Genomic DNA, 21,045 nt, shown 5'->3' with positions numbered 1-21,045 from the left:
GAGGGGGTGGTTACGCCTGCCCCGCGCCACGCATGCTGGGAGAGGTAGGCCGCCGGCGGGTCACTTTTAGCCGCCGCCCGCGATGACGTCAGAGGCCGGCGCGTGCCCGCTCGGCGGCGGGGCGCTGCTACGCGCGTGCGCCCGCGGGGGCGGCCGTTGGCCCGTGGGGGCGGGGCGGGGGCCGGGCCGGCCTTTCCCCGCAGCGCCGCCGCCGCCGCCGCCGCGCACTGCTGCGCGCCTCTGCCTGGCGCGGCGCAGCGTGCCGTGCCGTGCCGTGCCCGTGAGGTGGCCATGGGGTCCCGGGCGTCCACGCTGCTGCGGGACGAGGAGATCGAGGAGATCAAGAAGGAGACGGGCTGTAAGCGCGGGCGGGCGGGCGCCTGGAGCGGGGCAGCGCCCCGTCCCGTCCCTCCGGCCGGCGGGTGCCTCGGCCGCCGCGCGGTCTGCGCCGTGGGGGCCTTGTGCCGCCCTGCTGCCGGCCGGGGCGCTCCGTGGGCGGCCTAAATGCGCCCGGGGCGGGCGGCGCCCGGGAAGGCGAAAGCTGCGCGTCCCCCTGGGCCCGCAGCGGCGGCGGCCTCGCGGGGCGCGGAGGGGCTGCGCCGCGGCGGCGGGAGCGCCGTGCGCTTGGCACCTGCCCTGGGCTTTGCTGTAGTGCCGGGTGGGCTCTGAAGAGCTGCCTGTGCCTCTGGCGCGAGCAGCCGCTCCGGGAAAGCTCTCCTGTATAGTTCGTTTTTTCCAAGGGTCATTTGCTGTATAGGCTGTCGTAAAGTTGCCCTAAGGATATTCTGAGTGATTGCTGAGCAGCGTTTAAGACAGACAGGATGTAACCTGTGAGAGTTGGGTATGGCTAACCTGAAAAAAGTGTGGATATTCCTATACAAGTCAAGAAATGGGAGGGCATTATCCTGACTGGACTATAGTATACAGCCACTTTACTCTGTAGTATTGTTTTCTGTAAATATGGAGACGAGGGAAAGCTTATTGTTTTGTTCATTTGGCTGGTTGGAATGGTTGCTAATCTGAGCATTCTAGTAAATGGTAAATGATGGCAAATGTAGGGCATGCTTAGCAGGAGAGAAAAGGTCGTGACACCATAGGTGTCACCTTGCTGTTTTTTTTTCTTGTTTTATTTTGTTTTTCTTCCTCTGGGGAAACAAGATCTTCCCAGATCACACTTACTTTGTACTTGCACTTGCTGATCTGCCTTTGTTATCTGAAAATACTTCTACCACATCAGTGGAAATGTTATCATGTATTCAGTTTAGATGATAGTTTATTTCTGCCAGGGAAACAAATGGACACAGAGAGGGAATACAAGAAAATTAAGACAGTATTGGCCAGCATGACAGGCAGCTGAGTTAGCATACTTTCCATGATCCTTTTTCCATCCATCAAAGGAACTTTCTACAGGAGTGTCATGATAAACAAGTAGGAGTTTGAGAGTCTGCTTATCCAGCAAGAACTTACTCTGTGATCTTTGTCATCTTTTAAAAAAATTAGTTTCCTATTAAAGATGCTTTAAAAAACAACCCCCAAATCTAGAATACTCCTCCAAAAGACTTGACTTTCTTTGCTCCATTATTTGATTTATCACTAGTGTTTCATTCCTAGAGTTTTAGATGATTGGTGGTTAAATAAATACCTGTAGAGTGGCTATGTAGATGATCTAAATGATAAGCCCACCTGGAGCCAGTAGAGATACTTCTCTAGTTAGCCTCTAAATACTTTATTTATATCTTTAAAGTGTGAAACTTGATTGTGGCCAGCAGGTTTAAGCTTTGTGACCTGAATTTGTTTGATCTGCCTGTGTTTTTACTGTTCACATTTATATGTAAGGTTATGAAACACAACTTTATTAATCAAGCAGTACTAATCTTTTCATGCCTGTTTGTAAGTTGTTATAGAATGTCTCTTTTTTGGCTTCATCAATCTTTTCCCTTTTTTCCTCCCAGCCTCTAACCACAGTCTAGAATGTGATTCTCTTCTTCTTTTTGTAGTTCCCTAGGTAGATGGAAAATTCCACCAAGCTCTTAGCCCTGTCATGCACTTCATATAAGTGCAAGTACCTATGCAAGGTGCAAAAGGGGAGAAACGGGGCTCTGGATTATTTGGAATGAAGTTGACTGGAAGAATGCTAAGCTAATATCCCTAACTAAAGCATCCTACAGTTTATTAGAAGCTTGATGCCTCACCTACTAAAGAGTTTGAGAAAGGGACTTAGTAAAAGCAAAACTATTTGGCAGGACTGCATGTCCATGTTAAACTGAACTTCTGATAAGCACTCCTAAGAATTCTTTCTTTTGGGGGCTCCTTACTGTGAGACAACTTTTTCAGTTCATTTGGGATAAGTGCAAAGGCATGAACAGAACATTTAACCTATTGGAATGTGTTCAAATGTGGAAGTATATAACTTCCTTCATTTTTAAGTATCACAAAACTGAACAGCTAATGACACTGATAGGAGTGATAAATCATATATTAATTAATATATTAATATTCTTTAGCTGAGCAGATAAAAAAGATCTTTGATGGAATTTGGAGCTATCTTTCACAAGCCATACACTGATGCTTAGGTGAAATCTAAATTTTGATTCAGGTTCTATATTACTTGTCTTTTTAATTGTGGTGAAAAACTGACACTTTTTAGCATAGTAAGTTTAGCAACATCTATAAAGCTAATGTTTCTAAGAACTGGAAAGTAATATATTTCCCTGTAAAACCTCTGCTTAGTGGCAGATAATCTCCAGTAGGTTCTCAGTAACTGGAGTTGGGCATGAAGTTGACAATCCTATATCTCAAATGATGTTTGGCAGAATTTGCTTTGATGCTGGTGATGCTTCATTTACTAAAGAGTTTGAGAAAAGTTTGTTTTGCATATCAACATTTTGAAATTAGGATTTGAAAAAACATTCAGGTAGTCCTAATTGCTCTTATATTTTAGTTACCACTAAAAGAAATGTATGAGAATTCCTGGATGTTGCTTGTCAGCATTCTGTTGCAAGCTTCTGGAAAAGCATAAGTATGTAACAGTGTTTAAACTATTTGGTTCACACCCCTTATCCCTGTTTTTTGAAGCAATTTACTTCAGGATGAATAATAAGCTAATGCTCATATCAGAACTTAACGATAAAGTAATTTATCACAAAATATCTTTTTAATGGTAACAGGTAATGGATTTTCTGAAGTGCAAATATATGATCTTATGATATAGATAAAGTTAAAGCTTTGTAGGTTTAACTTGGGTAAAAGTTTCAAAATGTTTGATTACAATGAACTTGCTAAATATTTAGCAAGTATAGTTTCATGCAAAACAGAGGAGCTTGATTTAAATTTTCGGAAGGACCCTCTTGGGTAGGGATGACCAAGTAGATAAAAATCATGTTTCAGTTAGCTTTAAGCCTCAGTTTTTGGCTCTAAGACACAGTAATATGTTGCAGATCTTGCTTCTGATTCTCCTTTTGTTAGCAGGGAAGGTCAAGAATCTGTCTTGCATGAGAGCTCTGAAAAGTGGAGTTCAGTGCCACAGCTTTCAAGTAGAATGAGATACAAAAAGGAAATTGGGAAAGAATATGTTGGTGGACCTGAGTCATATCCTTTTTCATATAGCTGTGAGTCTAGTATGATGTTACCAGAAACATCTCTTCTCCTGTCAATAGCTTCATATTTGTCATGTACTATTATGGAGCTGTTCCGAAAATGGAGTTGCTGATAGTTTAGAAATGGTAGCTGAGCAGAAATATCATGACTGTATGTCCAGTGAGGGGTGGGTGTACAAGGCTTTTTATTCGAGCTGTAATGCTCAGCTATTCCTCTTTCACCATCGGTTGTTGTATTTGTGTGTCATATTTAAAACACTAAATCAGAAACGCAGACAGAAGAAATCTTCAGAATACTGCTGTCTGCTTTCTATGTGTATTGCTTAACTTGAAATTGAGCAAGCTGCCCAGTCTGATCATAGAGAAGTTGCCTTATGTGGAACTGAGCAAATTGCCCAACCCAATGCAAAGAATGAAGGTTGCCAAGGAGACGTGAAAAAAAAAACAGTTTCTGGCAGGTCATCCTAAAGGAGGGAACGGTTGAACCTAAACAAATAGGCTGGAGAAAGAACAAACTTGATAAAATAATTTCACCTTAGTTGTCACAGATCAGACAACTGCTGTGCAACCTGTTCCCAAGTAAGTTTTAGGAACTAACAAAACCCGTTGCTATTGAAACAATTGAATTTGTATAGTATTGAATTAGTACTTAGTGTCACTTTCAAAATCACACCTTTACTAAGTAAACATTAAGATTCAGTTTGGCCTTATATAATGTATTATTAACTTTATGTTATCCAAAGAGGCTCAGAAAAGCCCAGATTTTCTGCAAGACTTAGTTTCAGTGTTAAAGGAATTGATTCTAGATAGATTCATCCACTCTCACGATTGACTCTTCTAAAGATCTAGATGTCTAGTATCTTGGGGTGCCTAATATTGACACCATTATACTAAAGTTAATAATTGGCTTTGGAATTTCTGTTGCAAACTGCATACTTAAAATGTCTGCAGTAATCTTATTTCATCTTATTTGGTGTCCCATATCCCTCTTAAGCCTCTTTATAGACAGAAGCTTTTTAACTTTTAATTTGAAGGTCCTAGAAGACTGTGAGTTACTTTAGTGAACCCTGAAATGAACAAACCACATCTAGATTCTGACAGTCCTATAGGGGAGGAAGCATGATACAGCCTCTGTGACCACTTTCCAGATGCAGAGAAACTGAGTACACTTTTGACTTCTTAGTCTGGAAGACGACAACTGTAGAGACAGGCAAAACAGAGGAAAGATAATAGACTTCAGCAGAAGTCTACAGTGTCATAAATGATGTGGAGAAGGTTAATGGAGGTTACAGCCAGATTATTTCTCCCCATGAAAGAATTAAGGAAAACACACTAAATTAGTGAATCAAATCTATGCATACATATATGTACATAGGCATATACATATATACACACATACATGTAGCCTTCTATTAAATTGTAGATCAGATCCCCCCAAAAAACATTAAGGACTGAAAGTATAAAAGGATGGAAAACATAGTTAGACAAATTCATGAAGAACAGGCTTATTGATGGATTCTTGAACATTTAGAGGCAATTTATGTGTCGACGTCCCTAAACTGCTCACTGGTACGTGCTTCCAATTACACTTGTCTTGTGTAATCTTTTTTGAATATCTGTTTGATTCTAGACTGGATAGACCTTTGGTTTTGCTTCCCTCCTTGCTGTGAGTACGTTTTTAAAGGGAAAAATAACTTAGTAACAATCTGAACTTCAAACTTGCTTTGGTAATCAGAATTGTAGAAGAGAGATGATCATTTATAATGCAGAAGGTGGAACTAACAGATGTACTCTCTGTGAATGCTTTGCAGAGATCTTTTACATGTGAACAATTTTAATCTTAACAGAAATCAGATAGTAAACAGGTAGTTGAGGATTTTAGGAAGATACTAGAGGCTGAAGTTGATCCTGGCTTTTGCATAAGCTACTGTAACTTATTTTTACCTTTTTTGGGGGTTAAGATGACTATCGAAATTGAAAGTTCGTCACAAGAACTTTCCAAGAGAAGCTATTCTGCCCCAGTACTGTTTGCTTCTACTTCTTTATCAGGAGAACATCACATTTCCTCTCTTGTAAAGGAGAGGAGAATTGCTTCCTACACTCTTGACAACCTGAAATTTGGCAGTCTTGTAACATGTCTGCTTGCAACCAAATAGTTCAGTGTAGTGAGATCCAGTCCTAGGACAGATTATAGACATGCTAATTTGTGGGTTTTTTGCTTTTTTCCTCCTGCAGTCTCCCACAGTCAAATCACTCGCTTGTACAGTCGCTTCACCAGCCTGGACAAAGGAGAAAATGGCACTCTTAGGTAGGTACCATTGTTAATTTGGCTGTCCTTGCACTGACCCATATCTGTGATTGTGACTTGCTGTTGCAGTGTGCCTGCATATGTTTTCCTGACATGGTGAATCAGTGAGGCTGTTATAACAGGTTTTCTCATACCTGTTGTCTACACGGAAATTTAAGTTTATTCTCTTTTATGAAGGAGAAACCTGATTGTTGAAGTGAGTAAAAATGCCCTAAATACCTGCTGTCTTTACTGTAGAGCTAAAGGTTTGTCGCAGTTAATACAAGAAAGGTCAGAGTTGATATTCAAGGTTTTAAGACAAACATCCAGCAGAAATTTTACTTCTACTTTATAGATACGTATTAGTTCTCCATTAATACTCTTCACTGCTCCACTCCATACTGGACGCTGCTGCACTATGTGTTCTTCTTTCCGACTTTTATAACACAAAGGTCATTCATCTTGCTGGTGTTATGGGCTTTTGTTTGTTTCTGATGCTCAATGTCTTTTAACACTACTTTGATGTACAGATCCTTTCCTAGTCTAACACTGCAGCTCTTGTTCAACATCCATGTCTATTAATAATGCACCAAAAAAAAAAAAAAAAAAAAAAAAAAAAAAAAAAACGAATAAACAAGCTGGAACAAAGTCACTGTAACTAAACAAATGCACATTCTATTCTTTAAAGTAGTAATTCGCTTTGGAAAGGGGCAGGATATTCCAGGTCCTTTAATGTGTTTGTGTTCTGCTGTAGTTTGAATTTACGATTTGATATTCTGTTTGTCTTCTGACTACAGTCTGAAAACTGCAAAAATGAGCTGGTTAGTTACAGCTTAAATAATCAGATAAATAAAAATGTGGCTTAAACTTCTCATCTGCAAAAGATTTATTCCCTTTGATGCATTGAGTATGCTGGAAAGTATTCTCAAGTGGAACAGAAACTCTAGTGGGATGATTGCCTGTTAAAATATATATCTTTACTGTCTCTTCTCTAGCCTTCTCTGCTCTGGTTATTGTATTGCATGTTGGTATTTTATTCTTTATTTACTGAATTCATTATGAATTCTGATTGTATTAAGTTGCTTATTACACTTCTGTTTTGATAGAGCCTACAGATTACAGTAAATGAATTACTAATATGGAAACATGGCAAATAAGTGTTACTTATAAATACTTTAGGGGTACAATTTTATGACCAATATGAGCTGGTCCAAGATCATTTTTCTGCTGAAAATATGTTGCTTCCTTGTGTTGATGCTAATAATCAAGGCTCATCTTTGGAAACTAATCTGGTTGAAAACTTGCCCAGTAAAACAAGTAAAAAGAAACCTGATTAGTTTTGAGCCTTTTTTTTCCCCACTCACCATATGGCCACATATGCCAGCACAATTGCACAGGGAAGCTGGAAGAATGTAAAACAGAATGGGGAGGGGAAAGGGAGCTTGTTATAACACAGATTCAGGAATCACTTAAGTTTTATATAATCAGACATTGTAACATGTGATCCCAGAATGCCCTATAACCCAACAGCTAGAATCAATGTTTAGAAGATGAAGGTGCGGTTGTAAGATGCACTGTCTTTGCCAGGACAGCTCACTTACTGTAGTTTCCTTCTCTGACTTATATAAAGATCCTTGTGGTGCCACAAATTGCTGACTTCTCTGTTATGTTTAAGTAATTGCTGGAATTGTACTGGACTACAGATTGTTTTTTTTTTTTTTCCCTTTTAACCTAGAAAATAAAATCTCTGCTCCCAGCCCCTCCCTTTGTGTGTGTAGGTATCTTTAACCTGAATGACTCCATTGATTCAGACTATGTGGCTGTACCATAAATATCTGGCCTGGCATAGCTGAATGGATGACAAACTGGACTGTGGGTGTGGAAACAGGTGACTTGGGATGGGCAGGAACTTCTTAAGCCAGCTCTGCCAGGGAAGCCAATGTATCATTAAATTATAGCATTGGCTGTTGTGACACACAGATCACCTGATGATATCTAAGCAAGGGGCTACTGTCTGGAAATTAAAACCTGGATTAGGTTTGGCAAGATCTAGTCACTGATTCTACGTAACACTCTGATCAATTCAATTTTAGACCGCTTGTCTGACATTAAAGAAAATAGTTAAGAGTTTTCCTTAGAGGGTCTTCCAAAGATTAGATACATCTATGACAGGGTTCAATTTGCATCTAGCTAAAGTGTTGAAGCATGCTCAAAGTTTGAAGAAGAGTGTAGTGTAATTTGTAAAGACATGCTCAGTTAATAAATGAAAATGAGTATGGTATGACGGCTAACTTGATTTTGAAAAAATGATTAAAGCTTTGTTTAAAAAAGGCAGTCTTTTCAGTGAAAATTGCACTAAAAGTCTAGAAGTTAGTGCCTGCTTTGTCAAAGAAAGTTGTTAACAAAAGTGAGTTTCCTTTAGGAAGGCTTACTTTTATAGAGATAGTATATTAGCCAAGTAATACAAAGGTAGCTGACCAGTTTTATTTCAAACCAACAATGGTGCTAGATTGGCTAGTAACTTTTTTACTACTATTTATGTCTCAACATTAAGTTACTTTACAGAAGAACACTAACAGCCTCCTGAAACTTTGCACGTGGGTTTAGTGTTTGGTAGCCATCATCTTTATTCATCAGCAGACTAGTCAAGTTTCATTTGAACCGTATTTCTCAGGTACATGCTGTTCCTTACTTCTTCCCTCCAACTTTAAACCCATTGGATCCATAAAAGTTGTGTAAAGTTTGAACTGATTGTGCTCAATTTACTTGAGAAGAGGAATAATTAGCTAAATATGATATGAATGTCTGTTGCACAATGTTTGGTTTCATAGTGTAATGTATCAGGAAGAGTTTGACTTTCATTGTTGATAATCACTTGGTACCTTGGAAAGGAAATGCACTTCATGTGGAAAATCCCAGCAAGCTGTAATCCATTAACTTGCAGCATTGTATGCATAGCCTGCTCCCAAATGTGGCTGTCTTAAGAGCAGTATTCCAATTCTGAAACCTGTCCTGGCTTCCACAAGATGTAGAAACAATTATTATATTTCTAAGTAATAGAAAACTACTTCCTGATAAAATGAAGCAGAGAAAAGAGGGGAGAGCGACAGAGCAGAAGCTCGTAAATGATAGTTTCTGAAATGCTGATCAGAGAAAACTTGATAGTTTGAGACAAGCAAGATGAAGAGATGGGAAGGGAGGGATTCTGCCTGTTCTCAATTACCACCTGCTTATTACCATCAAACAATTTAGAAGGAATGTCTTCTCTTTGTTTCCTGTGAGCAAGAACGATTGTTTCCATAAGGGTGGTTACATGATTGACTTATAAATGACAAAAATCACTCATGTGACTGTGATTTAAAGAAGTATCTGTTATGCAGTTACTTACAGCATGAAGTGCATTTCTAAATATGGACCACTGCTTCAAAGGAGAGAGAGCTGTGCTGTTCTTACTTTTATATTTAAAAAATGGTGAAGAGCACCTGGGGGTTAGAGAAGTCAGGTAATTCATTCTGGAAATATAATCCAAAGTTAAAATCTTTCCTAATCAGAGGTTTGTGTCCAGTGTAACTGTATATAATTCCAGGGTACCAACTTTTTATAGCTTTTGATGCCTGCATGGTAGCCTATGCAATACTATAGAGCTACATAAATGAGATGTAGCAGAAGGGTATTGATGGAGCCTTGTTTGTGTGCTTTATTTTTTTTTTTATTTTATATTTATATTATTTATCACTGTATTTGTATTATTTTGTTTATTTATGTATTTATTTTTTCTTCCCCTCTCCTATCCTCTAAATGAGTACAGCTTTGGCTCCTGAGGAACTGCTACCAATTCATTAAAGGGGTAGAAATCCTTCATGTGTTTTTCAGCTTTTCTAAATTAAATGGGTAGATTCCATTAGACTTACACCATCTGACTGAAAACAGATCATAAAAGCCAGGATGAAACTGTTCCACTGAAAATATTCTCGACGTTTTAGATTTCAGTATTGTGCCGAGCTGAATTGCCAAAACAATGTTGATGCTCTTGAATGTACAGCTGAATTATAGAATCTGAGACATCAGTTTGAATAAATGCTAAGTTTTCATCAGGAGGAGAGCAATGTGCACCTTTTCTCCTTTACATTGTGATTCCTAATATGAGGAAACTGGAGCATGTAAACAGGATAAGTATATGCATGCCCCAGGGAGTCGTCTTGTCTGGCTCATTGGAAGACCAGTACTGTAGTGTACACCACATAATATGTCTATTCCAAAATTTAGACACTTCCTATGAGGAAGTAGTGCTAGACAGTCATGAATTGAGCTATAAAAAGAAGGAGATACTTGCTTAAACTGCTACTGTGCAGCTTCTGTATAGAGCCTCCCACTTATGATAGTTTCTTCCACACTGGAGAAATGAAAATGTTAAGCAATTCAGAAGTGTGTGCTTGCTTGCTTGTTGGTTTTGTTTTGTTTTGTTTTTACTGTACAGCAATTGGTTTAGAATGAGTGCGGAAGAAGGAAGGCAGACAACTATTCTGAAAGGTGATACATAAGAACAATAGGCAGAGTGAGCTGTTCCTGGCTATCTCACGCTTATGAAAGCTGTTTACGGGACAGTGTCTTCTGGACAACTTCTAAAGCCTGTAGTCTTGAGAGATGGTAACGAGAGCTAACTGAGCTAGCTGTTAATCTTTGTCAGTGCACAGATTCATTTCAGTCTGAACAAGTATTAAACTTGTTTGTAATAGTTCAAACTGCATTGCAGGCTTTCCAAGTAAAGCATACAAGCTAGCTCTCTCTGAATGTGGAATTCTTTCTCTTTGCTTAAAAAAGGACATATTCCTTCCTTGTCTAATGTTTATTAAGCAATTAATCTCCTTATTAAGACAAACTTTTAAATTTGTATAGACTATGCATAATGGTGAAGTTAGGTGAGATGGTGGACACAGCTGTGAAAAGGGAGGATGACTGTCCTCTTTCCCCGTAATTTCTCCAGGCTCCCAGCATTGGGTGGGGGGAGAGAATTGTCAACAGTGGTGCTGTCAGATCAATTTTTTGAACTACTTCAAATTTTCTCTTTCTGCACTTTTTGTTATGCATGTGGTTTATTTTCTCTCCATTGTTTTGCTTTCCTTCCGTTCTACGTAGCCCTACCCTCTTCATCCCTGTTTTGTGAAGTGTTCCTCTAGTACTTTCTAGAAGCAGCAGCATACGTAACCAGAAATAATGGAATAAAAAGAAGGGCCAGTAAGTCCTTTGCAGCAAGTGGGATAAGGCAGTCACATTTATTTAGGGGTCTGCTATGTGCCTCAGAGGTTATCCTCATGCTTAGAAATACTTGTCTGAGAATCTATGAATTCCTTGCTGCAAAAGGAAGTCAAAGTGTGAATGTCTGGCAAAGATATGAAATGGCTGGTCTGCATAATGATAACATGCAGTTAAAGACTGCTTTGCATGTTATCTTTAAGCAAGGATTTAATGGAAACCAGCCTCCTCATTAGAAGAGCCTTGTTGCTATGGCGCATGAACAAGGAAGAAGTAGAGGGCATCCGATTTCCTGTAAGCTCCAGCCTCAGCCAGGTGAAGTTGGTCCCTAATGACTCTTGGAAGCCTTGGTTTATAAAGTAGAGAATAACTTGCATCCTGCATTCATTTACTTTTATGGCTGTTACAGCTATTTCAATTATAACGCTCACTCAGTAATGTGCTCTTAACAAGCAAAAATGGCATGCTGCAATCCTTTTAATGACAGGACAAATAGATTTGAAACCTGGAGAGTTATTTGTGGTTAATTGTTAATCTCCTGCTATAAAACAGAACAACTAGAGGCTGAAATGCTGAATGTAAATTGTGTGAGGCTTGATATTAAGAAATAGTGATATGTAAGTAAAGAATGTTGAAGGATTAGGATTTTGTTCTAAATGGAATCTGAGAACTGTTGCTGCTTTTAGCCCGTAAATGTTAGCATTGACAGAGAAGTCCTGTTAAAATATTGTTACCAGGACATAGGTTTTCCACATCACTGCATCTTCTGCCTAACTCACTAATGTATGCTCTGCCCTTCAGCTGTGGCTTAAAATGCAGCAGTCCTGAAGGGTCTGGTGACAAGCTGATCATGCTATACAGATGGTAACTTTGTCTATTAAAAATGATTCAAACATGGTCAGAGTGGTGATTTGGTGTCTGAGCTTAGAAGTATGATCAAATCCCTCCATATTAGAAGGCCAAATAGTTTCAACTATGTGGCAGCAGATAGACCACAGGGCTGTTAAGAGTCCTAACTATAGTGTAACAGGGTGCAAGGAGTGCTTTAAAACACACCTAAAATTTGAACATACTGCTTCTGTCTTTCCCAGGCTAGACTAGTAAATAAGAAGGGGATTAGCTGATTCCTTAAGGCTTTTTTCTGTCTTTAAGATGTCAGTACTGTAAAAGGTCAGTATACTTAAATAATCTCAAAGTGTGTTAGTGTGTTCTTGTTTATTTTTCTCTGCCCCCCCCCTTTTTTTCTGCTTAAGGCCAACCTATCAAGCTTGTTGCTGATTCATTTAGTGAGCATAGGTGTCAAAAGTAGTGAGCTTTTAGCGACCAAGCTTGAGACTTTGTGACCCAAATTTCAGAAACAGCAGGACTGCGTCTGGCTTGAAGGGAATTGCAAATATTTCGGAAAATCAGACAGTAAATGACAAAGAATGCATATAGACGCTATAGCCTTCACTGTTATCTTTGTTCTTCTGAGCCTAAATGAGTATGGAGCAAGTCTTGTACTAACTGGTAAATTGTTGTGTTCTGTTGTACTGGAGGAAAACAGTAAGTTTCCTGAAGTCTTCACTAAGAATAATTGACCACCTACCCTATAGCTCTGCCCTGGACACATGAAGATTATGCCACTTTTCTGTCACTAAGATTCTGTTAGGTTGAAAGAAAAACTATTAGTGTAACTGTAATAATAGAAGAAACTGTGTGATTGTGCTGATCTAAAATGTGTTTACATCAGTACAACTCATGATGTCTTTTAGATTAGAAAAGACTATAATTATGTAAGCATAGTTATGCTTATGCTAGCTCTGTACATATAACCAGGAGCGGAAAGGAAAAGAAAATGGCTAATGAGAGCAGTGTTTGCAGTGAAGTTGCATCTAGCATTCTAGCATACAGGCTCCTGTCCAAAAAAAAAAAAAAAACAAAAAAAAAAACAAAAACTTCATACTGAAAAGTAAGAGCATTTCTTGACTGAAGCTAACATAATATGAAATTTAGCATTCATAATGTATAAAGTTCTTACACAGACCAAAATTTAAATTGAAGTACACAGGTCAACTGCAGTATGTTTGGAGGCACAATGGCATTGTCCAAGAACCTGGAATGAGCTAGTCTGGAAAAATCATTCCAATTCAAATGATTTACCTCCAAAATACCTATCAAAAATAATTCATTTATCTTAACTTCTGAAATGGCTTTAAAATTTCCTTTAAGTTGCAAACTATCAGCATCATTTTAGAAGGTTACTAGTACAGACAAATAATTTTTGCAACTGAACAGTGCTGTTAACATGATAAATGAACACTGCTAGTCTGTATTATAATTCAGGCTTGATATTATCATCTAGTTAGCTTTACGCCATTAGTAATAGAGAAGACATCATTTAAAGAGTTACATTTTGAAAACCACCAATTGTCTTGCTGCAGAAATAAAAACAAACAGGGATGTTTTACTGTGGCTTCTTTCTAAATAATGCTATCTCCTTTGACTTTAACTACATTCAGATTTCTTGGTCTTGCTTTTCTTAGCCGTGAAGACTTTCAGCGGATTCCAGAGCTTGCCATCAATCCACTGGGAGACAGGATTATCAATGCCTTTTTTCCAGAGGGGTGAGTTCCTGCTGACTGAATTAGTGAACAGTCACAAAATTTGTAGTTCATGAGAAGTTCTAATAAGAGTGAAATGCTATGATTAAAGTGCAGAACTTGATTTTTACTCACCTTTACTCACCTGGAATTTTACTCACCTTTGTTTTCCTTCTATAGTAAGAAATATTTGCCAGCTTGAATTGTTGAGAGTTTTGTGAGCTTTATCCAGTGGCAAGTTCTGGCTGTATGTCACTTTGTTTCCCAGTTTTCTTGTCATGTTGATAAACATCTTTGAAGAAAGTTCAGGGCATCTATGGACTTCTGTTCTTCAAGTAAACTTGTAGCAATGCTATCTTTTGCTAACTAACATTGCAGTTAATTAATGCAAAAAAATTTTTTCCCCACCTTTTGACCTTCTAAGTGTACCTTTGTTACTAGGTCAGCTTTTGTTTTTTGGCTTGGATCATGCTTAAACTTCTAATTATTCACAGCCTCTGTCCTATGACACTTCTAACACAAATCCAAAGAGACAAAGTTGAAGTAACTGTCTTCATTATATTTACTGCTAAGCTAGATTGTTCTGTGGAATTTGCTACTGCTCTTGAACACATTTATCGTTATTGACTGATGGAACACAATTCATCTAATCAACTCCTCATACAGGTTAATACCAGGCAGGGTTTCCTGAATGGAAAGCTTGCGCTCTGGATAGTGTACATATAGCTTGTTCCCACAGGAGCTGTAGAGGAAAGAGCTATTTGTCAGGGAGCAGCAAGAGAGGGCTGCACCACAGGCCAGAGCCAAGTGTGAGAGCAGCAGGTAGGAGCAGTGCCCTCACTGACAAAATGGCACAGTACCTGAACAAGAAGAGCAGAGCAAGTCCAGTGCTGGTAATTGGGATCAGCCAACTGTTCAGTGATTGCCTGACAAGTCCATAGTGACGAAGCAAGTCTGAGGTCAAGCAAGGGAGTCAAGTCTGCAGGTCATGGTGCAGATCAGCAAGATGGCCACGCACAGGCATAGCTGCAAGGCAGCTCAGGCAAGGACAAATAGTGAGGGCCTGAGCTTAAATACTGCTTCCAAGCAAAAAGACAATTCTTGCAGGGCTTTTTTGTTTTTTGTTTTCCCTCTACACACCAGTCCTCACAGCAGTCTGATCCCAGGTTACAGCTGCACCATATCAGAGCTGGTTTTGAGCACAGACAGCCAAACTCTGGGGAGGTGGGAGTGGAAGAGTGCACAGCATTGATGCTAGGCATTCATTGTTCGTTACTGAAGTAAAGAACCCATATAAGCTAAGCTGAAACTAACTGACCTGTTGAAATGCTTATGCAGAGAGGACCAAGTAAATTTCCGTGGATTCATGAGGACTCTGGCCCACTTCCGACCCATAGAAGATAATGAAAAGAGCAAAGACCAGAATGGACCAGAACCACTGAACAGCCGAAGTAACAAGCTCCACTGTAAGAACTATGAACCTTCCTATATAAGCACTTGCTTTGTTTGTAGATTTTTCATGTTTGTTTCCTTTTTGGGAAGCAAATGAAAAAGCTTGGAAGTGAAGGTTCTCTGTGCAGTCTTTCCCTGTGGAGTGATATATTGTGGTCTTTTTGGTTTTTTTAATGAAATTACAAGCTGACCTGTTCAGAATGTCAACAGTGCAAAAAATATGAATTATCTGATACTTGCATTGCAAATCAGTGGAATTGCTTGAAACTGTAGAGTTGGTTGAATCTTGAGTAATATACATCCTTCTCTGAACGTCTCCTGGCACAAACATTCAAAAATAATTTGTATCTTAGGAGCTATTTCAGACTACAAAGTCATGTTCCAGATATGAATGGGCTTTCTAGTTTCTTTCCCCAATCTTCCATGAAATACAGTACTGCTAATTTTCTCACCTTAAGCTGAGTACTTTCTCTGACAATTCTGCAGTCTGCCTACAGTGTAAGAACAGAATGCTCCTGCACAATAAACTGAGTTGGCAAGAGTCCTCTGAGTGCTAAAATTGTCTATCATGTATCTCATCCGGAATATAATCAAGCAGGAAATAACAATAATGTAAAAATGTCTGGATCTGAAATTAAAGGATCTGAATATATCTTAATAGTAACTACACTTCCATAGCTCAGGGCTTTGAAGAAGAAATTCTGCAAGCAGAGTGCTTCTGTAAATACTCTCAGTAAAAGTACTCAAGTAAGATTTTCACATCTTGACAATAATGTTATTTCTATATATGGTAATCTCACTTTATGGAACTGAACATTAATTTTATGGTGAATCAGTTTTAAGGTAATTCTTTTAAAATGATTTGTGAAAAGCTCCCGTTATTTTTTTTTCTTCATAATCACATATTTATATATTAAAATAATGGCACTTGAATTCAACTGCTTGTTCTTTTCTTTCTTGTAGTTGCTTTTCGATTATATGATCTAGACAAAGATGACAAGATTTCCAGGGATGAGCTTCTTCAGGTAAATAGCATGAGCCTACTTTGAACAACTCTATCATGACCTCCTTTGTCACTTCACACCCATGTAGAAGGAAGAGGGAAGTTGCAGCCATCTTCTCAAAAGAATTGCTGAAAGAAATTGGTGACTGATTGCTTACCTCTGATTTAAAGCTTTAGATATGCTACGAGACCTTACCTTTGGTAGCTCAGATTGTTTTATCAGACTGTGGGTGCTAGAGTCAGACTTAGAGCATTGGGCTAAAAAGAACTTTTCCAAATGATGCATAAGTATCCAGGAAATACACCAAGCCCCTTAAGAACTTCTATAACTTTTAAAGCAGCTTCTAACAAGACTTCTAACAAGAGGACACTGCTCAGGGTAGACAAGGTCATTTGACTGGTTCTCTCCTTGTCCTCTGTGACAGTTCCTGAAACTGCAGCAAAGGTAATCAAAGCTCATCAGTGCTGCATGTGTGTGAAACTAGGCTTGAGCTAGGAGTAATTACATGCTGCTAATCTTGGGAAGCAGACATAACAATTTGTGGTTTCTGATGTAGGACGAGGATTTGCTTTCAACTGAAACTGCCCTCTTCTATCTGCTGCACAAAAAATGCTTTACTAAATGTAGAGTGTGATGACAGTTATCATCTGACCATATACTTACAAGATTCCTGTAGGCAGCAATCCTGAATGGAAGATATTCAGATCAAACATCAGAAAGTTCTGTGAGAGAAACAAAAGCGTCAGAACAAAACAGATGATTCCTTTATAGTTCCAAATGCTTTCTAAATTGTTTTCCCTTTTTTTTCTTTCCTCAAAGATAGCTACAGAAGGAAGTTGTTCTCTCTGAAAGAGTTGATGGACAAGGAAAAATGGAAGTCTCTCTAGAAATGGCTTCCATGGAAATCCTTCTGAGTTGTTCTTTTATAAGGTTGTTACCTGAACAGAATCCATGAAAAAAAAAACACTAAAACTGCTTCTGTTCCTATGTCAATAATGGTTATTTTGCTTTCTTAAAATAAATAAATAAATAAAAGGTGTCTGGGGACTTCTGTATGTTACAGGTTTTACGGATGATGGTTGGTGTAAACATTTCAGATGAGCAGCTGGGCAGCATTGCTGACAGGACAATCCAGGAAGCTGATCAAGATGGGGACAGTGCCATCTCCTTTGCAGAGTTTGTAAAGGTTTGTAAACTGTTTTTTTTAACAAGAGGAAATTAAGTTGCTCAATAATGGGCAGGTCATAAAGACTTGAAAATGCAGTTGGAAATAGGGAAAGGTAGTCGTTCAAACACGCCTGCCTGCCTGCATTTGGCAGAGCAGGTCTTCCACTAGTTCTGCTCCATCCCTTCTTTGTCAGGATGGCTTTCTTTTTTTTTTTTTTTTTTTTTTTTTTCTTTTTTTTTAATCCTATACTGTCAGAATATTAATAAGTAGTCCATATATTTCTTTCATACTCCTGTTAAGCTCCACTGCTAAATGTATTGCAGACTTTTCACACCACGATAGGAAGACTTCAGACATCAGATCTTGAAAGGTACCTTCTAATAGAGGAGATAGTTAAATGAACAGTGACAGAAGCTTAAGAGAATTATAGGGAGATAATATTCTTTCAAAGCCTGCTTGTGATGAGATGGAGTGAGATTTTTATTCCAGTAAATACTGTTGGTTTTGTTTTGCAGACACTTCTTTCTTCATAAGTAACCTGACCAGCATAGTGACACAGTAATTCTGATGCTATAATTCTGCCAGTTGGTTTTTGCTTGCAGATTTTTATCTGCTAGTGACACAGCTAATACCAGTGTGCATGTTCCTAGCTTAGTCCTTTGAATTGCATCTTTTGTTAGTTGTCAGAACTAAAGAAATGGCAGTAAGCAGTCATTATATAGGGAGAAAGTTGTCCTATAGCAGGACAACTTCAACTACTTAATATGAGGGCTGGAACTAGACTTCCAGGTGGACAGAGACAGGACAGGAGGCAACAGACACAAGTTGCAACATGAGAAATTGATTAGGTGCAAGAGAAAATCTTTGGTCACAAGGATGGTCAAACACAGGAACAGGTTGCTGAAGATGATGTAGAACCTTCTTCCCTTGATATGTTTAAAACTCAACTGGACATGCTTTGAGTGGCTGTGGGAAGTTAGATTAAAAGATCTTCAGAGGTCTCTTCAAACCTAAATTACTCTGAGCTTGGAATACCAAAGTTTAGCACCTAAAACTGCTTGGAGCAGACTGTTACCATCATACTTCAGTGTTAGCAGCAATTCAATGAATGAGGCTGCCGCCCAAGTTTAAAAATAATTTAAATTAGTGATGCTGTAGTATGCTTTTAGCTCTTAACTGACTATTCATGCCCTTTCCTCTCCTCCATTCTCCCTTCTATCTCCTGGCCATAACCAGGACCTTCTTGCACAAACCTAGTTTGCACAAATACAAATTTATGCTGTTGTGGAACAACTTCCTGGGAATAGTTCAGACTTATCTGGGCTGTTGGCAGGCTGAAACCGTGTTGGTTGCATTTTGGTTGACAGCTTTGTTCATGCTATTATGGCTGAGGATTGCTTCCTTGGGAAGGAAACCTTAGTCTGCAGCAAAAAATAGCAGTGTCTAGATGAAAGATGGGCATGCCAAACTGAAAACATCTATCTATGTTCCTGCCCCTTTCTTTTTCTTTTTTTAAGCAAGGTAAGAAATCTGGGACAAAAATACCTCATCTACATTAACTTAAATTCCTGTTTCTGGATTTTATTGCAGGTTTTGGAGAAGGTGGATGTAGAGCAGAAAATGAGTATTCGATTTCTTCACTGATGGATGGAGAACTGATTCCTTTCTACCCCTAATAGATAAGGAATAGAACATTTTCTCCCTACCACCTTTCCCTAGACCATTGCTACTGGTGCATGTAAAATACATCTCCAAACTCTCCCTGATTTGTTCTACCAATGTGAACATTCCCCATGCATCAGGAGCAAAGGGAAATACCTGCAGTGCAACTTGGAAAGGAGCATTTAAAATTTTTTTTCCTTCCAATTTCTATTTTCCCCATTCTCCCCTCTCTCCTCCTGTATTACTATATGAGTAAAAAAGTCTCCTCTTCCTACGTACTGTTGTTTAATCTACAAACTGATTCTTCTGAGCTATGAATATGAATGGAAAAAAAAGGGGAACACCCTCCAAAATGCTTTCTGGAGATGAGCAACTGCTCAAATACTTGGTGCAGCTGCCTGTTTTTTGGGTTTTTTTTTCCTTCCCCATTTGGCTCTTGACATGCAATTTTTTCTTCCCTACTTCTAAATCTGCCTTTTACCTGAAGACTTCTCAGTTTCTGTGGCTTCACCATAAGACTAGAATTGAATGCATGATGACAGTCCAGAATAACTTAAAGTACTGTGAATAGATTTTATTCTATGTGGGATCAATCCACAGGGACAATAGGAGTCTGTGGTGGAGACGAGCTGTGGTGTCCTGAAAGGAAAGGTGAATTCTGCATTAACTGTTCAGTAGGAGATGCAGACGCTTATTTCTTTCCTTTGAGTAGCTTGCAGGCTTGACAGCCAATGGATCGCAAAGTGCCCACTCCAGGTTGCTTTACTCTAGGATCCCTCCTTCCATCAGGGTGGTTTTGCCTCTGAAAGTGTAAACTTGTTTACCAGTATACTTAATGCAAGAATGCTAGTCATGTCAAAATCTGAATTTGTAGTTCTGTCACTGCCTGCAGTAATAGTGTCATGAAACATTGTACTGATTTTTTTTTTTTAATCATAGTGATCTGGACATAAATTTGTATTATCTGGTGTGCAAGTCCTGGGCTGTTAGAGTTGTGTTGGGGGCAATAGCTGTATTTATGAAAGCTCAGACACAAAAATATCTTTTTGGGAAGTACATCTTACCCTAACTTAAACTAATAGTGATATTTTAGAATATTTGTATACAAATATCTTTGCAAGTGTAAGGTAAATATAATTAATATAATCTTGCTTATAAATTCAAGACAGCAAAAGTATTGAATATAACTGGCAGTGAACCTTCAGATTCAACAGTGACAAAATTTTCTGTAGTTAGATTGACAAATGATCTCATCCAGTTCAGCTGGAGCGTCCTCTTTTCTGGGAGGTTCAAACCAAAAAACACCAGGAGATTATTTACTGAAGAACCAGTGTTATAACTGCTTCTCTATGTCACATGTTAACATTTCTATAAATACTTACCAGTCTCAAACTGTACCCTCAAATGTGCATTTCCTTGCTTCTCAGTTCCTTTAGTCCTCACCTATGGTAAAGAATAATGTGCAAGTTTCTGGAGAATTTTTGTTTTGTTTTAAATTAAGAAATTGTAAGTGAAATATTGCACTTTGTTGTTTCGCAGACTGCAGCATAACAAGTCCAGAAGGAAATGTAAATTAAATTTTTACTCTGTTTGAGAAAGAAACATTCTGGTTTTATGACCGTGTCATGTAAAATAGGAATGTAACAATGTTAAATTTAAAAATACACAAGTTTTTGTAGGCATTGTGATCTGCTTATTAAAAGTAAGTGTTGTTCTCTTCCTTTCTGGCTATATAGTTGTAACCCACAGTTGTGCCTTATTGTCATGGTGAGACTGGATATTGTATTAATCAGTCCATAAATAAACTCTCTACTGTAAACACTATTCCTGTCTGGTAATTGATTATCTTCTAATGACTGAAGAAGTTTAATACCAGGGTACTACTACTAGCAGGCCTTATAGTTTGATGTTTATCACTTAATTCTCTGAAAAGCTAACAAAAATCCTTTGTTCTGCTGGTGGAGTTGAGGAAGCCAGTGCTTCCAGATCCAGAAGAAGACAGTACAATCCTAGTGCTGCAACATGGAGCCTGTAACAACAT

General features: G+C 38.7%; 1 protein-coding gene across 1 annotated transcript; it reads left to right on the top strand.

The window, feature by feature from the left end:
• The first annotated feature begins 197 nt into the window (after positions 1-197).
• On the top strand, positions 198-20,828 carry CHP1 (calcineurin like EF-hand protein 1). Its single transcript, XM_062576199.1, has 7 exons — positions 198-358; positions 5,832-5,904; positions 13,662-13,742; positions 15,057-15,184; positions 16,134-16,195; positions 17,238-17,360; positions 18,933-20,828. Exons 1-7 carry the CDS (start codon positions 292-294, stop codon positions 18,984-18,986), a joined length of 588 nt encoding a protein of 195 aa, XP_062432183.1. The 5' UTR covers positions 198-291; the 3' UTR covers positions 18,987-20,828.
• Positions 20,829-21,045: the final 217 nt, after the last annotated feature.

This window comes from Rhea pennata, chromosome 5 (assembly GCF_028389875.1).
Source record: "Rhea pennata isolate bPtePen1 chromosome 5, bPtePen1.pri, whole genome shotgun sequence".
Taxonomy (NCBI): domain Eukaryota; kingdom Metazoa; phylum Chordata; class Aves; order Rheiformes; family Rheidae; genus Rhea; species Rhea pennata.
The sequence above is the reverse complement of the archived record's forward strand: the minus strand, read 5'-3'. Positions and strand labels throughout refer to the sequence as shown.